This window comes from Arachis hypogaea, chromosome 16 (genome assembly GCF_003086295.3).
Source record: "Arachis hypogaea cultivar Tifrunner chromosome 16, arahy.Tifrunner.gnm2.J5K5, whole genome shotgun sequence".
Lineage (NCBI taxonomy): Eukaryota > Viridiplantae > Streptophyta > Magnoliopsida > Fabales > Fabaceae > Arachis > Arachis hypogaea.
In genome coordinates, this window is record NC_092051.1 from 122,978,451 (window position 1) to 122,998,664 (window position 20,214).

General features: G+C 30.8%; 1 protein-coding gene across 1 annotated transcript; it reads left to right on the forward strand.

Moving 5' to 3' along the window:
* Window positions 1–8,360: 8,360 nt before the first annotated feature.
* On the forward strand, window positions 8,361–8,726 carry LOC112757463 (rapid alkalinization factor-like). The gene has a single exon (XM_025806044.1). The coding sequence runs from the start codon at window positions 8,361–8,363 to the stop codon at window positions 8,724–8,726; it is 366 nt and encodes a 121-aa protein (XP_025661829.1).
* Window positions 8,727–20,214: the final 11,488 nt, after the last annotated feature.

A 20,214-nucleotide genomic window follows, 5' to 3' on the forward strand; every position in this document is an offset into this window, starting at 1 on the left:
TTTTTCTCTTTCTTTCTTTATATATAATTGCTATATATCCTCCATAAGGTGTTTATATATATTAACTTTATAAATGCGTAACCTTGCTTCTTATTAATAATAAGGTAGTTAATTGATACTGAAAACATGTTACTTCTGATAATGTACGTGATGCTATGATTGATCCTTATCTTCAGCCATTGTAGACACTTTTGCGTTATGAAGGCTATTACTATAATTGTGATTAGGGTTTTAAATTATTGTTATATTGTTTTGATAGATTTCAGCCATAGAATTCTAATATTATAAACTTTTGGATGCGACTTTTCCTCATACCCTGCATAATGATTACCCGCCATTTATTGTAACTTGAAATGGATTGGATTCATTGCTACCTTTGTTATTTGTTGTAACTTATTGCGGATTTGTTCCTTGAAAGTTCTGAATTAGCAGTTACAAATTGCAGTCTTGTTGTGTGAATTAGAGTTGTGGTAACTTACACCTACAATTTCCTTTTCTTCTTCTTTTTTATTTATTATGTTACTAGTACTACAAATTATTATTTTGTCAATTATTTTTAACTCGCAACACGTCATTATATATTGTTAATTATTTTCATGATTGAATATATACTAATAAAGCTCGATCGGATGTTGATGTGCTTACCCTAAAATAATAGTATATATCATATATTATATATATGTCCAATTGTCAATCATCATCTAGCTCTATATGATCGCTTATATTATTAAACAAATAGAGTGTATGAATTTTCTTGTATTACTCTTAGAAATAAAATTACTTCAGATTATACTATAAAAGGCAAGAGGAAATAATAAAAGACAAAAATAATTAACGACTGACTTATTAATAGTATAGATTCCAATAATACACATAAATCTAAGTCCACCTTATGAAAAAATAGGATCACTTCTTATAGACTCGTTAAAAATGATTTTGATTTAGTTCATAATTTATTAGAAATAGAATATCTTTTGATAAAATTTATATACAAAAAAAATTGCAATCAGTTTGATAATAATCAAGCGGCATTATTTTTTTATCTAGACCAAAAAATTTCTTAAATACAATTTAAAAAGGATCTTATTTATTATTAATTAGAGATTTCTCTATAAAAAAAATATGAATTAGAATTTGAAAAGGAAAAAGAATTCTCAACCCATACAGATGAAGGAAAATTTATTCAATCACATGAACAAAATCAAAAAAGTTGTGATTAAATATTATTACATAAAAATAAAATTTATTATTTTTCAAACAATAGTATAAAAAGTAATTACGTTTAGACTTATTTATAAACTAACATAGTATATAAAGGTGAAAATTCAGATAATTAATTTTATGTAAAATTGTAGCTAAGAGCTTTTAAATAATTTAACATATTTAATTAAATTATTATCTAACAATTCTTAACTATCAACTTCATATAAAATTAACTGCAATCGCATATAAATTAAAAAAAAAACAGAAGAATAAGAAAAGAAAAGAAAGAAGAGAATAAAAAAATTGACAATTATTACATGGGATTTAATTCATGAGAAGCAACCAAGGTCTTGAAAATTTCATATATAAGCCTTGCCTCAAAAGCATCACCAGAAAAATGCATAGAAAATTGAGGAGCTTTGGGATCCTTTTCCCACCAAACACAACATTATTCTGAGTGTTCAATGATCCTATGTTGCCGGCTAACCTTAACATGAAGTTCATATAAACATTCTTAAGCTTAATCAACATCTTCAAAGGTGATCTAATTACCCATCTAACCTTTAGAAGTGTTCTTTTCAACCACCTTATGACCTTTGTTTCCTTCCCCCACTGCCGGAGCTGCCGCGTTGGTAGCAGCGCCTCCTCAAGTAGCTCTTGATGCCGCCGTAATAAGTTGGCTCAGTTTCCATGTGTGTTTGTGAAGTGAATAAGGGAAAGAAATGAAGTGAACTGAATATATATAGAGTAGTTAGTGTTTAGATATTAATAGAGAATTTAATTTAAGAGATTAATTTTATAAAGTAGTTATGTGTATGTGTGAATAAACATGACCAACATTATGTTGTCCATCCCTTTGTCTACCAATAATATTGTGATGGGTGTATTATTTGATCTTGACTAAATTGTTAACCTCTAAATTTTATTATTTAAAATTCGGTTTATCTAATAAAATTTATGTTTTCGACTAAAGATATATGAATGATATCATACATAGAAAATAATAGAAAATGATTGTTTTTTGGTCGAAAAATTAAATAAAGAAAATAAAAGAATTTTATTTTATTTTAATTTTTGGTGAAGAACTAATTAACATGGATGGGTAAAGATAAACCGGACATCGAATCGTCCTTGGCATATCTCCTACTTTAGAGTTTAGACAACCTATTCTACATTAATTTAATTTTTTGTGTCCGTAAGCTAAGCACGAATGAAGATTTTATTTTGATTTACATGTAATTAAATAATTAGCTTTTAAAAAGTTTAAGGCTTGAAAATGTTGTTATGGGGTCCTCAGCCACAATAGAGATTTTGTTGTCTAGACACAGACCCTGTTCCTCGTATTTGGGCACATTAAAAGACAAACACAGTAGAAAGGACCATCATATAAAACCATAACATCCTTAATTATTATAATACGTTAATTTGTTATAAGGTTTAGGGTTTTTGATATAGTAAAAATTTATATATAATTAGTTATTTTTATGTGAAATTTAGAATTATTAATAATAATTTAGTTAAATCTATTAAATTATTTAATTATTTTTAATTATTAATTTTACGTAAATTTTATATTTTGATATATTTTATACGAAATGTTATATATTTTTATGTGAAATTTTTCTGCACTTTCATGTCAACGCTGCCAATGTGAACGACATAACATGGTGGCACAAAGGATCATCGGAAGAGTAAGGAAAGAAGATGTGTTGTATACTTGTATTGGCCAAATTTTGCTACAAAATTTGTAGATAATAGAAGATTGAATGAGAAAATAATGTATTATCGTATCTAAAATCATACCAAATCTTAATAAGATATATTTTAAATCATATTAAATCTCAATCAAATAATTTTGTATGTAGTTTCCCATAATATATTGTGGATAATATTTTATCTATTATTCCTCAAATAATGGTTGTTACTTATTGTCTAAGTTATTAAGATAAAATACATATATATTCTTTATACTACTAATAATAAATCAAGATTAGTTTTAATCTACTGTAAAATTAAATACGTGAATTAAAGAATAATTTGAATTTGATTTCCTAAAATAATGAGTATATATGATATCTCTAGTAACTAATTAAGATAATCTCGATTATTATTATCTCATTCTAATGACCAGAACTAGCACGGAAATGGTGTCACCAAAAAAACATACATATCCATAAAACAGTTAATTACATGTAACTATATTCAAATTTCATAATTATTAAAATAAAAATAGAATGTATCTTAAATTAATAATAAGATTTGGTATACAATTTATACACTACATATATCAATATTTTATTATAAATAGCAGTATTAGACGTGATAATTTTATCACACTTGATCAATAATATTCTTAATCTTTATTTCTACTAGTAAGTTTGTTAAGTGTATAAACAATAATAATACTGAGATAACTTGACTAAGCAAGAAAATCTGTTATCAATTAGTTATTGGGCCAGGATTGAGTTCTACATATAGGGTTTATGTGGCCCATTTCTTGTACAATATAAAACTTCTTCTATTTCATTGAATAATGATACAAAAATACCAATTTCATTGTTAATTGCAAAATCTTCTCTGCAACGTTCTTCTTCAATCTTCATCTTCTTCACTCTTGATCTCTGGTACCTAACATGGTATCAGAGCTAGACTCCGATCCAGAAGTAAATTCACCAGAAATCACATCTTCCAAAACCCTAACCATGACCAACAATCTTCCTCTTCTCACAAATAATTCTCAGAAATTCATGCCGATTGGTGACAAACTTGATGAAGCAAGCTTCTTTACTTGGGAACAACTTGCTTTATTCACAATAGGAGCCAATGATCTTGAAGATCACCTCCAGAAAGAATTGGTCCCCTCCATGTTTGATTCTGAAGCAGATCGTGCATCCAACACAGTTTCAAAGAGCTACAAGCAGTGGAAACAACGTGATAATCTTCTCACTACATGGCTTCTTCAATCCATGGATGAATCTTTCAAAACAAAAATGATTGGTTGTAAATTTGCTTATCAGATGTGGGAAAGAATTCAAGAGCACTTTGAAAAATTTTCGAAAATCAAAATCAAGCAATTGAGGACAGAATTGAAAAGCATCAAGAAAGGAGGAAGTTCAGCTAGTGAGTATCTCAAGAAAATTAGAAAAATTGCTGATTCTTTAGCTGCCATGGGTCATCATTTAACACTTGATGAGCACTTTGAAGCCATTACTGAGGGTTTAAATGAAGAATACAAAGTCTACATCTCGATGATGTCAAAATCAGACTCTATGAGTCTAATAGATGCTGAAGCATTACTGATCTCTCATGAAAGTATGTTGGAAAAATTCAAGAAACCTGATCTTGGAATCATACAATCAAACTTCACTCAAACCAGCTATCAATTCAACAATAGAGGAAATGGTAGAGGTTTTGCAGCAAGAAGGGGACGAGGAAGAACCTTTAGAGGTGGCAGATCGAATTGGAATTCCACAAATCGTCCTCAATGTCAACTCTGTGAAAGATTTGGCCACACTGCAGCTTCATGTTTTCATCGGTTCGACCAGAGTTTTCACACAAATTCAAACAACAATTCCAATTCCTCATCCTCAGTAACACCACCACCAAACTCTTTTCACAACCCCAGAGCCTATTTTACAACACCTAAATCTGATGTTGAATCCTCCTGGTTCCCAGACACGGGAGCCTCACATCATATCACTAATGATCAGACCAATCTTTACTCCTCTTCGGATTTTCAAGGGGCAGAACAGGTAGTGCTAGGTAATGGTTTTCAAACTCCTATTACACACATTGGTCATTCCTATCTCATCTCTTTAGACAATAATCACAGATTTATTTTAAAACAATTACTTCATGCACCAGATATCTCTCATAATCTAATCAGTGTGCATCAATTCACAGTTGACAACAATTGCTATTTTGAATTTCATCCTGATGCATGTTATGTAAAATCACAGGGCACCCACCAGATTCTGCTCCAAGGATCTCCTAAGCAAGAAGTGTATGAATTTGAGAGGGTTGCTATAACTAAATCATCTAAAATTCAATCCAATCCTCTTGCTTTTACTACTGTTTGTACTGATTTTCAGGTCTGGCATCAAAGATTGGGTCATTGTACCCCTAAAATTGTATCTTCAGTACTTAATTCTTGTAATCTTTCTTCGATTCATATGAATAAAAATGATATTAATCATTCATCTCTATGCAAGTCTTGTTGTATGTCCAAAATGCACTCACTGCCTTTTACCACTGACAATTTTAAATTCAATCATCCATTAGAAATGGTCTACACTGATGTTTGGGGACCCTCATCAGTCATTTCTCATCATGGTTTCTCATATTATGTTTCATTTCTAGATGCATGCACAAGATATCTTTGCATCTACTTGATATCCTCAAAGTCACAAGTGTTCGCTGCTTTTCAGCAATACAAAAATCAGATGGAAAATTTTACTGGTTTAAGAATTAAACAATTACAATTTGATCATAGTCAAGAGTATATGTCTCATTCTTTTAAATCCTTTTTAGCAACAAATGGCATCATACATCGATTTTCATGTCCCTATACTCATCAACAAAATGGTAGAGTTGAGAGGAAACATAGACATTTAGTCGAAGTAGGCCTTTCATTATTAGCTACTGCATCCATGCCTCTTAAACACTGGGATGATGCATTTTTAGCTGTTGCATTCATTATAAATAGATTACCTTCCACTGTGACATCAAATAAATCACCATTTGAACTTTTACATAAACAAGTGCCAGATTATAGTTTTTTTTTAAAGTGTTTGGATGTGGATGCTATCCTCTACTTACACCTTATAACTCTACTAAATTTCAATTTAAATCTGATTTGTGTGTCTTTATGGGATATGCCCCACATCACAAAGGCTATAAGTGTATGAATTCTCAAGGTAAGATATTTATTACTCGTCATGTGCTTTTTGATGAAACAATTTTTCCATATAGTTCTATGTTTTCAGCACAGTGCAACATGCCAGCCAGAAATCCTACTGTCACTTCTATATTGCCGGTTCCTATATTGACTACCACTACCGATTCTACACCTAATTCAGTTTCTCCTTCACTTATCACTCACACATCTACCACACCAATTCTTAGTACTAGCCCTCCAGCCTCCTCCTCAGATACAATAGCTAATTCCCCAACCCCAGATCCTATCTCTATAGAGGACATTGAAATTCCACCTCCGCCCATTGCCAACTCCAACACCACCAATGTTCATCCTATGGTCACACGCTCAAAGACTGGGTCCCTAAAGCCTAAAGCTTTACAATCCACAGTGAAAGCTCCTCCTGATCTTCTCAATGAAATACCCCCCAATACTAAACTTGCTCTTACAACACCACATTGGACCAAAGCCATGGAGGAGGAGTTGGCTGCTCTGCATCGAAATCAAACTTGGAAAATGGTTGAACCACCAAAAAATAGCACAGTGATAGGTTGCCGTTGGGTCTTTGCTATCAAACGACATCCCGATGGAACAATTCTCAAATATAAAGCACGACTAGTGCCCAAAGGCTTTCATCAACGAGAAGGAATTGACTATGATCAAGTTTTCAGCCCTGTCATCAAGCCAGCAACCATTCGTATCATTTTAACACTTGCAATTTCTCAATCTTGGCCAATTCGACAATTCGATTTCAACAATGCTTTCCTCAATGGTGACCTTCAAGAAACTGTTTACATGCAACAACCTCCCTCTTTTCCCTAAGGCTCCCCAAATCAGGTTTGCAAACTTCATAAGTCAATTTATGGTTTGAAACAGGCCCCTCGAGCCTGGTTTACTAAATTGGCTGCCACTTTATCTCGATTTGGCTTTCAGGATACCAGGTCAGATCCTTCTTTGTTTGTACGATTTACTAAAACTTCTACTATGTATGTTTTAGTGTATGTTGATGATATTCTTGTTACTTGTAATAGTGATTCTGAGATTGTTCAACTTATATCCCAACTTAATTCCATTTTTGCTTTGAAGGACTTGGGAGAATTCAATTTCTTTTTAGGCATAGAAGCAACAAAAACAACATCAGGATCTTACATATTATCACAATCAAAGTATATTAGAGACCTTTTAGTTAGATCTAAGATGCATGAATCTCATCCTATGCCTACTCCCTTGATTACTAGTACTAAACTTTCAGCTCATGGCAGTGATGTATTTGATAATCCAACTCATTACAGATCAATTGTTGGAGCCCTTCAGTATGCCACTCTAACCAGGCCTGACATTGCTTATGCTGTGAATAAAGTTTCTCAGTATATGCATAAACCTCTTCTCCCACACTGGAAGTGTGTTAAGAGAATTTTGAGATATTTAGCAGGTACCATTGATCAAGGACTTTTCTTTCAATCTTGTACTGATTTGACTTTGTTTGCCTTTGCAGATTCAGATTGGGGCTCGGACGTTGATGACCGTCGATCCACTACTGGCTTCTGTGTCTATCTTGGCACCAATCTGGTCTCTTGGGCAAGTAGGAAGCAACATTCTGTCAGCAAGTCCAGTGCTGAGGCTGAGTTCAGGAGCATTGCTGCAGCCGAAACAGATCTTCGGTGGATATTGAACTTGTTCACTGAACTTCGACTCCAATGTTCAAACACTCCTGTGATTTACAGTGATAACATCAGTGCTGTCATGCTCACAGCCAATCCTATCCTCCATAACAAAACCAAACACTTTGACCTTGATCTCCATTCAGTACGGGAGCGAGTAAATCGCAATCAGCTTGTTGTAGTTCACATCCCAGCCACAGACCAAGTTGCAGATCTTTTGACCAAGCCTCTGTCCCTTCCCACCTTTGATCGTTTCAAGAACAAACTCAGGGTCTTGTCTAAAACGACCATGAGTTTGAGGGGGGGGGGTGTTAAGTGTATAAACAATAGTAATACTGAGATAACTTGACTAAGCAAGAAAATCTGTTATCAATTAGTTATTGGGTCAGGATTGAGTTCTACATATAGGGTTTATGTGGCCCATTTCTTGTACAATATAAAACTTCTTCTATTTCATTGAATAATGATACAAAAATACCAATTTCATTGTTAATTGCAAAATCTTTTCTGCAACGTTCTTCTTCAATCTTCATCTTCTTCACTCTTGATCTCTGGTACCTAACAAAGTTAATAATAATACAATGGTCAACAAAAACTACTCACTTCACTTGGCTCTTATCGTGGCTTGCATTGCTATCATGACTGTGGCGGTGGTTGGAATGCGCACGATAACAAAGACTATACCTTCGCCATCATGCAATGGGACGATAGGGAAGTGCATGGAAGTAAAGCAAGAGTTTGAGATAGATTCAGAGAGCAACATGGAGATATTTGAATCAAAGAATAAGGTGATAGAGAACGGTGTAATGGGAAAGAATGGAATTTCATGCTCGAAGAAAGATAATACCACCAAAAATTGTAGACCGGGTCCTCCTGCCAACCATTACAACCGTGGCTGCAATGCCATTAATCGATGCAGGGGTGGTGGTGGCTTCACCCATGGTTAAATTATTCATCATCATCTTCTTCTTCTTAATTATTTGTTTAACTATCTAGCTAGATTTACGGTTGTTCTTTGTATATTCACTTTGATTTTTATAGGACCCATTATTAACTGCTATTAGTAATAGTTTGTTTTATATAGTAGTAATGTTATGAATTCGCTTGTTTCGATTTAGTTTAATATTCTATGTAAATATAAAAAGTTTAATAAAATAAAAGAAGAAGAGTCTCTTAATTTAACTTATTTTTTATGTTATCATTTAGTCTCTCTTAACTTACTCTTATTGTTATTTTCTTTAGCTTTTGTCTTTGATTACTTATCCATAGAAAAATTTCTAATTTTCTATTAATAATGTCACTCTTGTATTTATTTTTTTTTTCCAGTCAATATGTAATTTTTGTTCAAAGGCTTAGACGTTCGGTTACTATTGTTAAACATTTATCTTTCCTCAGCCTCCTTTTTTTTTCTGTATATAGAAAATTTAGTGATATTCCAACAAAGACTTTACAATTATTTTCATAAGGAGATATTTTATTTTAATCATTAAATAATAAAAATTGTAAAATTTAATTTTAGTATATTATAAAAATATTTTTTATTTAAAATATAATTAAATAAACAAATTATACATTTAAACAAAAATATTTATATAAAAATATTTTTGATATCTTTATTAAAATAAGTATCAAAAAATAATAGTGACTAATATATTTAGTGAAAAAATAAAAAGTGATAGAATAAAAATTTAGTTAGTATTATTAGTTTAAATATTAATCCTATGTAAGAAACAAACATGTAAATATGTAATATGTATTCTAAAAATTTAAATAAATTATGATAGAATTTATAACCACAACAAATATTAAAAAAAAAACTCTCCCTATGAGTAAGGAAGGATTACAAACTTGTGGACACAAATATGCCCATATTAGGCCAAAATTATAGTCCATGGTTTATTATAATACGGTAATTTGTTATAGGATTTAGGATTTTTGATATAGTGAAAATTTATATACAATTAGTTATTTTGATGTAAAGTTGATTATTATTAATAATATTTTAGTTAAATTTGTTATATTATTTAATAATTTTTAATTATTAATTTTACATAAATTTTCATATTTTTATATATTTTATATAAAGATAAAAAATTAAATATAATTAATTTTATGTAAAATTAATAATTAAGAACTATTAAATAATAATTTAGTTAAATTTTTTGAATTATTTTACGATTTTTAATTATTAATTTCACGTAGCTGAATTTTCATCTTATAAGAAATGTTATATACTTTCATGCGAAGTCCCTGTACTTTCATGATAGTGTTTCATGTCATGTACAGAGACACAATTAACTACATATTTCATTGTAGACTTTTGTACATAATATAATAATAACATATGAAAGACTTTAAAAGGGTATAATAATCACATACATTTACAGTTCAAGTAAGAATTTGTTGAATCAAATTAATTATTATATTATATATGTTTCCACGTGAATGAAGCACAAATTAATAATGTAGCAAATCCAATTTTAAACTCTCATTAAAAGATAGACTAGCTCATAACTTTACTTTTATTCTGATTTAATTTTCTACATACTCTTCTAGCTAGTAACACATAATTGATAGTTTTCTTCAATATTAATAGAAGTGTAGCAAAAAATGAAAAACCATGATACCTTAGATAAAGGCTACGCTTTTTAGGTTTCGAAAACACTTTTGTAAGAGATGTCTATATTAATATTGCCTATTTTCAAAGGTTATGCTTTTTTGTATAAAAAGCTACGCTTCTGGCCTTTGAAAATAGGGTGCACTTTTTAAGTGATACCGTTTAGAATCAAAAGTTATGCTTTTCAGTTTTCATACTTACCAGAATAGGCTACACTATTATATCATTTTTAAAGCGTAGCCACATTGTATACCATAACTACTCTATATAAATGTAATCTTAGATCCCTCATTGTTTTTTTGTTTTTACCTATATATAATATTCTAATAATTTTTTGTACAATATAATATTTAGTGATATAATTACATATATAATTCTGTATTTTTAATTAAATGAGTTAAATATTATAAAATAAAAATAAAATACATAATTATATTAAATAATTTCTTTAAATAAAAAAATTATCTATAAACAAAATATATTTATAATGAATCAAAAGTATTGGAATGAAGTTAATTTTGAATATTCATACATCTCACACTAAATTAAGCATAGCCATACCAAAATAAGCATGAGACCACTTAAAATTTACTACTAATACTATGCAAAAAACTAAAACATTATATCCTACGTAAATATCTTTTAATAAAAGTCATTAGTCAACCATACATGTATCCATTCCCAACACTACTCCATCTTAGCCAATAAATTAAACCACAATGATAAATAGCTTAATCTTCATTATCTCCTCAATATTATCCTGCATAATTATATAGAAAAGTAATTAGAAAAATATTATAATGACATTTGCAATTATAAAAATTAAAAAATCAAACCGAAAATTATTAGAAACCAAACTGACAATAGTTGTGTAAATTAAGAATCAACGTAAAATGAGACACTTATTTTTTTCCATTTATTATAATTCTAGGCAAAATAAAACAAACAACAACAACAACAACAAAAGCCTTGTCCCACTAAGTGGGATCGGCTACATGAATCAAACGATGCCATTGTGCTCTGTCATGTATCATGTCTATAGAGAGACCGTTTACATGTAGATCTCGTTTGACCACCTCACAGATGGTCTTCTTAGGTCTTCCTCTGCCATTTGCCCTTTGTCCATCTTCCATCTCATCCACCCTCCTGACTGGATGTTCTATCGGTCTTCTTCTCACATGTCCAAACCACCTGAGACGCGATTCAACCATCTTTTCCACAATGGGTGCTACTCCAACTCTCTCCCTTATATCTTCATTCTTTATTTTATCCAATCGCGTATGACCACTCATCCATCTCAACATATTCATCTCTGCCACACTCAGCTTATGTTCGTGCTCCCCTTTAGCCGCCCAACACTCCGTACCATAAAGCATAGCCGGTCTTATATCGGTGCGATAGAATTTACCTTTAAGTTTTAAAGGCACTTTTTTGTCGCATATAAAACCAGATGCACTCCGCCATTTTGACCAACCTGCTTGGATCCTATGATTTACATCCTGTTCAATCTCTCCGTTATCCTGTATGATGCACTCAAGATACTTAAAACTTTTAACTTTTCGTAGGATGTTCTCTCCAATCTTCACCTCTATATTAGGGTTTTCCCTTCTCAGACTGAACCTACATTCCATATATTCCGTCTTGCTACGGCTTATGCGCAGACCATACACTTCTAGAGCTTCTCTCCATAACTCCAACTTCTTATTTAGGTCTTCCCTTGACTCTCCCATAAGGACGATATCATCGGCAAAAAGCATGCACCATGGCACATGCTCTTGGATGTGCTCTGTGAGTACTTCCAAGACTAATGTGAAAAGGTATGGACTTAAGGATGATCCCTGGTGTAATCCTATACCAATAGAAAATTCCTCTGTCACACCACCTTGAGTCTTCACACTAGTTGTGGCCCCATCATACATGTCTTTAATTGTCCGAATATATGTGATCCTTACTCTCCTCTTTTCTAAAACCTTCCATAAGACCTCCCTTGGTACCCTATCATACGCTTTTTCCAAATCAATAAACGCCATATATAGATCCCTTTTATTACTACGATACCTCTCCATCATCCTTTTTAATAGGTATATCGCTTTCGTGGTAGATCTGCCTGGCATAAATCTAAATTGATTCTCTGTTACTTGTGTCTCTTTTCTCAACCTCCATTCTATCACCCTTTCCCATAACTTCATAGTATGAATCATAAGCTTGATTCCTCTATAGTTTCCGCAACTTTATATATCCCCCTTATTCTTGTAGATAGGTACCAAGGTACTCTTTCTCCACTCATCAGGCATCTTCTTTGACCTTAAAATCTTATTAAAAAGCTTGGTTAACCAGTTGATGCCTTTTTCTCCAAGACCATTCCAAACCTCAATCGGGATATTATCAGGTCCTACTGCCCTGCCATTTTTCATCTGCTTTAGAGCCTCTTTTACCTCGAAGTCTCGAATCCTTCTATAGTAGTCAAAGTTTTGATCTTCTTCCCTTGTGCATAATCGACCAAGGCTCGGAAGAGTCTTCTGTCCCTCATTAAATAACTCGTAGAAGTAGCTCTTCCACCTTTTATTAATCTTCTCCTCTTGAGCCAACACCTCTCCATCCTTATCTTTTATGCACTTAACCTGATCCAAATCTCTCGTTCTTCTTTTCCGACTCTTTGCGATTCTATATATATCTTTTTCTCCTTCTTTTGTACCCAAAGACTAGTAGAGACCCTCATATGTTCTTGTTCTTGCTTCACTTACAGCCACTTTTGTCTATTTCTTAGCCGCCTTATATTTTTTTCAGTTATCTGCGTTGCGGCATAAAGACCACTCTTTAAAGCACTCTCTTTTTATCTTTATCTTTTCTTGTATACTCGTATTCTACCACCAGGACTCCTTGTCTCTTGATCCTATTCCTTTAGATTCACTAAAACTTTCTTTTGTTATTCTTCTGATAACTTCTGCCATCTCCCTCCACATCTCTTCCGCGCTTCCATTCCCATCCCACTTTGCCTCTTCTCCTATCCGTCTTAGGAAGCTTCTTTGTTCCTCACCTTTCATCCGCCACCACCTTGTCCTTGGGTTCTTCGTATGATGTCTTTTCCTCAACTTTTGCTCAACGCGAAAATCTATAACGAGCACCCTATGTTGTGTTGTCAAACTCTCTCCCGGGATAATTTTACAGTTAATGCAAACTTTTCGGTCGACTCTCCTCAACAAATTTTAAGTATTTTATGTTAGTTCTGTTTTATTCAAAGCCCACCAAATTAAGATCTAAATTCAAGAAAAACTTTAACATGCAAAGGAATTGAAATACTCCACTTCTGTTCAGCTGGCATGTAATTATTTCTTCCTTACACAACTAGCAAGAAACTAGTAAACAGGTTAAATATTGTCAAGGGTAATGTTCAATGCATACCTCCTTAGAATAAGAACTTGATGGACTGATATTAGCGAATGTTATCCTCTGTTCCCGGATTCCAATTGTATATTAGCCAGTAGCATCCATAAATCTTCTATCTGCCATCTCTTTCAGTCTTTTTTGAACATCAGCAGGTTGGAGAGCTAATGAGTGCTGCTGCTTCAAATATATTACATCCTTTCCTCCCATTTTCATTCCAACAACAATATGGGTACCAAAGGTCTCAATAAACCTGGGATACTGCGAATGGAACTAGTTGACCATTGTTTCAACTTTCAAATAAAAATAATTAGCATAATAGAACTAAGTTATTTTTTTGGAGAGTCAGCCCAAGTTGCACCCTGAAGTTAGTCTCAATGTGTAACTTAGAGATTACAAACTAAATGATAAGAAGATTACAGATCCAACTCAATCCTAATTTGGTTATCCTAAGTAGAATAGCAAAACAGTTTTAGCATTATCACTGAAATATAAATCCGAACACAAATAATTTGAAAACTCCTCTATGGAATTGATAAGGATTTATATTCAGCTACAGCTAGATTTCTTTCTATCTTATATATACATAGAATCTTAATATAATGAAAGCCAAAGGCCCATGAAACCTATAACAATTAAAAGGTTAAAGAATATAATAGGAAGCGATAAAACATGTCCAAGAGGTCAAAATTAAAATTCAAACAATAACATTTTGTTCGGCATCAAAATTAAAAAAATTTTACTATTTGAGAGCTTGTTTTACCTTGCTAATTCAGGTGGGTCCCAAGCAATCATTGGGTGAAGCAACATTATAAACCTGGGATGCTCATTACCAAATTTTAGCCATCAAATCTCAGTTTCAATAGAACTATAATGTAATGGTATTAATGCAACAATGCCTACCTTTGACCTAAATCTACTTGGTAACCATAAAGAACTCAACTCAAAATTTGAAGTAGCGTGTACTATACCCTGCAGCAGGCCTTTTAACTTTGCAAAATTGTCAGCATTCTCCTGCAAAGGTATCAAAAGTAACAGTGTGAATAATAATATGCATCCAAGTTACATTATCAAATTAAATCAATAATTGAAAAGTAGGATGGTACGCATAGAATATTTTTTAAAGCAGCCCCAGACATCTTCTACTATAATGCTTTGTTTAATTCATCAAAAATAAAATCTGGAACGAAGAGTTTGACAATTTGCAGAAAGCAAGATAGAGACATTGAAATACCTGTGACATTGTTTCTCCAAAGAGACTCCACTTTTTCTCTATCTGATTATGCCATAATGATTAACAGAAGAAGAAATTTTTAAATTAGCACTCGCAGCACACTGCATTGTTGTGATACTCTCTAAATAGAAATTATCATAGAATAGAATGAAGAGAAGAATTCTATATATCTCATACCTAATCATCACTATCAAAATCATACTCACCTTCGAACTGAAAAGTGAGAGCAAGTTAAAGAATGAGTGAGAACAGGTTAAAATATTTTAAATTCACTTTGGCAAGTTATGATCAGATCATCAGAGAGTAGCATGAAGGTCAAGTTATGACTAGGTAAACCAATCTATCAATAATTATTTCATGATATTTATCGTAAATTCTTGCCATACAGCATGTAATTTAATCCATAATAATTAGTTTATCCCAAGAAAGTAATACAGTTCCTCAAGAATAACACTAATAACAACTACCAAACCTGCTGGTACTTGGTTTCCAATGAGAGAATAACACTAATAACAACTAACAAACCCTAAAAAAGCAAGATGCAAAATAATAAAGCAAAATACAAAATAAAAAAGCAAACTCTAACATAGTAAGAAGCAGAAATTACAAAAGATTGTAGAACCCCAAATATTAGAACAACAAATCCTCAAAAAAATTGCAAAACCAGAAAAATTCATACACACCATTGATCTATGTTCATTGCTAATGTCTCGGTTCATCATCACTACCATCTCAGTTCTCCATCGCGGTTCGTCATTGCCAAGGCCAACTTGACATTCTTCACTCTTTTTCGTCACTGAGAACAGAGAGTGAGCGGTTTTGACCGAGACTGACTGAGTGGTTACGAGAGGGATAGAGAGATTCTGAGACATTAGAATGTGGAGCCGGAGTGGCGAGTGGTGGTTCCGGTCACATCTTCGCATCTCCACCCCATATCAGTCACCATCGCACCTCTTTCTCGCGGCTGCAGCTTAGTTTTCGTCGCAGCTCACCTCACCTCCTCTGTTCTGTTGCTTTCTACCAGTCATGGTTCCGTTACTCAATATCTCCCTGCCATTAGCCATCGTCTGTCCAGTGCCGGTGCCGTAAATGAGTGTTGAGAGATGAGAGTGTTTGGTTTTGGAGATAAAAGGGCAAGGGTTTCAAGAGAATTAGAAAGGGAAAAGGGTTTTTACTTTTTAGAGATATCAGAGTGGTTTCAGAGAATTAGAAGGGGAAAGGGAAAAGGTTTTGCAAGATTAAGGATAAAGAAGGGTTTCACAGGTTTGTTAAGAAGAAGGGCGAAAACAGCGATGAAGGTAAACTCTGATCTCTGAACGAATGAAAGAGAAAAATTCATTAAGCTTATAGCGCGTTTAGATTAGGAAACGTTTTGTAAGCGTACCCAAAACATAACCATTAAGATAAGGCTATGCTTTATAAGTGATTGTTATAATATTTAAGGACACATTTTTTAAGTGATGCCATAACTATGTTTATTATTCTTCTATAAAATGGTAAGCCTATTCTATGAATAGGCTACGCTTTTTAAATGTAGTTTAAAAAAAGTGTGACTGAATCGGTATTTTTTTTGTAGCATAATGAAGGGGCATGCATGAACAATGTTGGTTTCAAAATCCAACTAAGATAATAAATTATAAATCCCAATTGAATAAAGTATCAATTTTGTCTCCAATGTTTGTGGTAAGTCACAAAGTTGTTCCTAACGTTTTAATCGTCCTATTTAAGTCCCTAACATTTTAAAATTGACTCAATGTTGTCCTGCCGTTAGGGATCCGTTAACAGAATTGACAGCAGGACAAATTGAGACGATTTTGAAACGTTAGAGACTTAAATAGGATGAAAACGTTGAAGACAAATGTATTTGTATATACATACATGTGTGGTTTAATTTATTTTTAATGTATTTATATTCCAGCATGTATTTTATACTGGTGGCTGATTTTGGTGTACACGTAGCATAACCCAAAAGTTAATTTTTAAAAGATGACTTTTTAAAAGTTGTAGCATTTATATTTAGTAAATTAAATTAAAAATAGCTTTCAATAAATACAAGCAACAAAAATTGTGTTTGGTAAAATAGCTTTTAAAACTTAAAAATACTATTATAGACGTAAATACAAATATTAAATTTAAAAATTAGTTAACATACGAGGATATATTAAACTTTTAAATTTTGAAAAGCATAAGCCAACTTTGAAAAGCTCTATGTATCCCGATAATTTAAAAGTTGCAAGCACAAGCACATGGTCTTTTTGATTTACCAAACACAAAATGAGGAGTTTGAGCTTTTCAAAAGTACAAACACCTCTTCGAAAAGCTTTACCAAACTAAGCATTAATCTCTCTTAGCTTACTCTTATTGTTATTTTCTTTAGCTTTTGCCTTTGATTACTTAGGGTGTGTTTCATAAACAGATTGAAAGCACAAGAAGCACGTTCAATCTTTTTTAATGCTGTAATTTTTGTTTGGCTAACTTGTTTTTCTCTAAACGCGAACATGATTTTGGATTTAAACTCCCATTCACCATAAGCAACAAATTGTAACTTTTTATGTTCACTTGATAAATTAAAAAATTAATTAATATTCTATCCATTCTATCATTCAATCTCATTTACAATAAAAAATAAAAAAAATAATCATCAGAATTCTTGAATTTGTTTTTCATGGCTATGCTTTACAAACAAATATTTTTTTAATATTATTATTTCTCTTTGTTAAGTTTTAATTTTTATTAATTTTTTATTTATTTTTCTTGTTAATAGTATGAATCTTTTTGTTTCGAGTTTTTTTATGTTCACTTATGTATTTTTATTTTTTTAATAAAATTTTTAGTATTCATTGTTGATATAAATTTTTTTAATCACTTTTATTAATAAGTATTTTTTTATAGAACTTTATTTTTTTATTTGACTTTGTATATTTTTAACTATATATTCTTAAATTAGTATATATTTTATTTATTATCGTTAATCTTTATAATATAAATTTCATTAGAAAAATATAATTAAATACAAAAAGAATACTAAAGAAAAGTACTAATAAATTATAATTAAAAGAGTACTAAATTTTAACACATAAATTTAAATTTTTTTCAAAAGAAATTATAGTCAAAGAGTGTTAAAATAATATAGTTTTAAATAATATAAATTGATGTCTTTTTTAGTAATTTTTGTCTAAACGTAATTTTAAATGATATATTCCAAGCTACATTTATTTATTATAATTTATTTTGATACAAAATTACTAAACATAAATCACGTTAACACTAACTCACTTTTTATCAAAATCAAATTTGTAAAATTAATTTTATACAAATTTTCGTTTACAAATTCTAATCCAAACATACATTTGATGTCCGTTGAAGAATTTCTATTAATAATGCTACTCTTGTAATTTTTTTTCAGTCAATATGTAATTTTATTTCAAAGACTTAGACGTTAGGTTACTATTATTATTAAATATTTATCTTTTTTCAGCCTCCTTTTTTTCTATATAGAAAAATTAGTGGCTCATAAAGATTTTACAATTATTCTTATGAGAAGATATTTTATTTTGATTATTGAATAATAAATTATAAAATTTAATTTTAATATGTTATAAAAATATTATTTTTATTTAAAATATAACTAAACAAATAAGTCATATTTTTAAACAAAGATTTTTATATAAATTTTTTTTAATATTTTTATTAAAATAAGTGTCAAATAATAATAGTGACTAATATATTTAGTGAAAAAATAAAAGTGATATAATGAAAATTTAGTTAGTATTAGTTTAAATATAATCCAATATAAGAAAAAAACATGTAAATATGTAATACGTATTCTAAAAATTTAAATAAATTATAATAAAATTAATAACCACAACAAATATTTTTTTTACAAAAAAAAAAACTCTCCCTATCAGTAAGGAAGGATTACAAACTTGAGGACACAAATAGGACCAAATTATAACCCATGGCTTATTATAATACGTTAATTTGTTATAAGATTTAGGATTTTTGATATAGTAAAAATTCATATGTAATTAGTTATTTTTATGTGAAGTTGATAATTATTAATAATAATTTAATTAAATTTGTCAATTATTTAGTCATTTTTAATTATCAATTTTATGTAAATTTTCACATTTTTATATACTTTATTTATACGAAGGTAAAAATTTAAGTGCAGTTAATTTCATCTGAAATTGATAGTTGAGAATCGTTAGATGACAATTTAATCAAACTTATTAAATTATTTAACAACTCTTAACTATCAATTTCACATAAAATTAACTGCATCTGAATTTTCACCTTATACAAAATATTATATACTTTCATGTGAAATTTCCTGCACTTTCATATCAACGCCGCCACTGTGAACGACATAACATGGTGGCGCAAAGGATCGTCCGAGGAGTAAGGAAAAAAGATGTGTTGGCCAATTTAATTTGCAATAAAATTTGTAGATAATAGAAGATTGAATGAGAAAATAATGTATATGTCTAAAATTATACCAAATCTTAATAAGATATATTTTGAATCATATTAAATCTCAATCAAATAATTTTGTATGTGGTTTCCTATAATATATTGTGGATAATGTTTTATCCATTATTCTTCAAATAATAATTGTTTCTTGTTGTCTAAATAATTAAGATAATTCGGTTGACAATGTTTCCACCATACCTACATCATCAATAAAATACATACCCATATTTTTTATATATACTACAATTATATATATCAAGATTAATTTTAATCTACTGTAAAATATATGAATTAAGAAATAACTTGAATTTAACTTCTTAGAATTTCGATTATCTTATTTTTAGTGAGTTGTGATCTTTATACATACATATTCATAACAAAAAAAAATTATCTCAAATTAATAATAAGATTTTGATATACGATTTACACATCAATATTTTATTATAAATATCGGTATTAGACGTGATAATTTTGTCACACTTGATCAACAATATTCTTAATCTTTATTTTTACTAATAAATCAATAATAATACAATGGCCAACAAAAACTACTCACTTCACTTAGCTCTGATCGTGACTTGTATGGTCACCATGACGGCGATGGTGGTCGGAATGCGCATGATGTCAAAGACTATACCTAAGTCATCATACAATGGAACAATAGGGGAGTGCATGGAAGCAAAGAAGGAATTTGTGATGGATTCAGAGAGTATCATGGAGATATTTG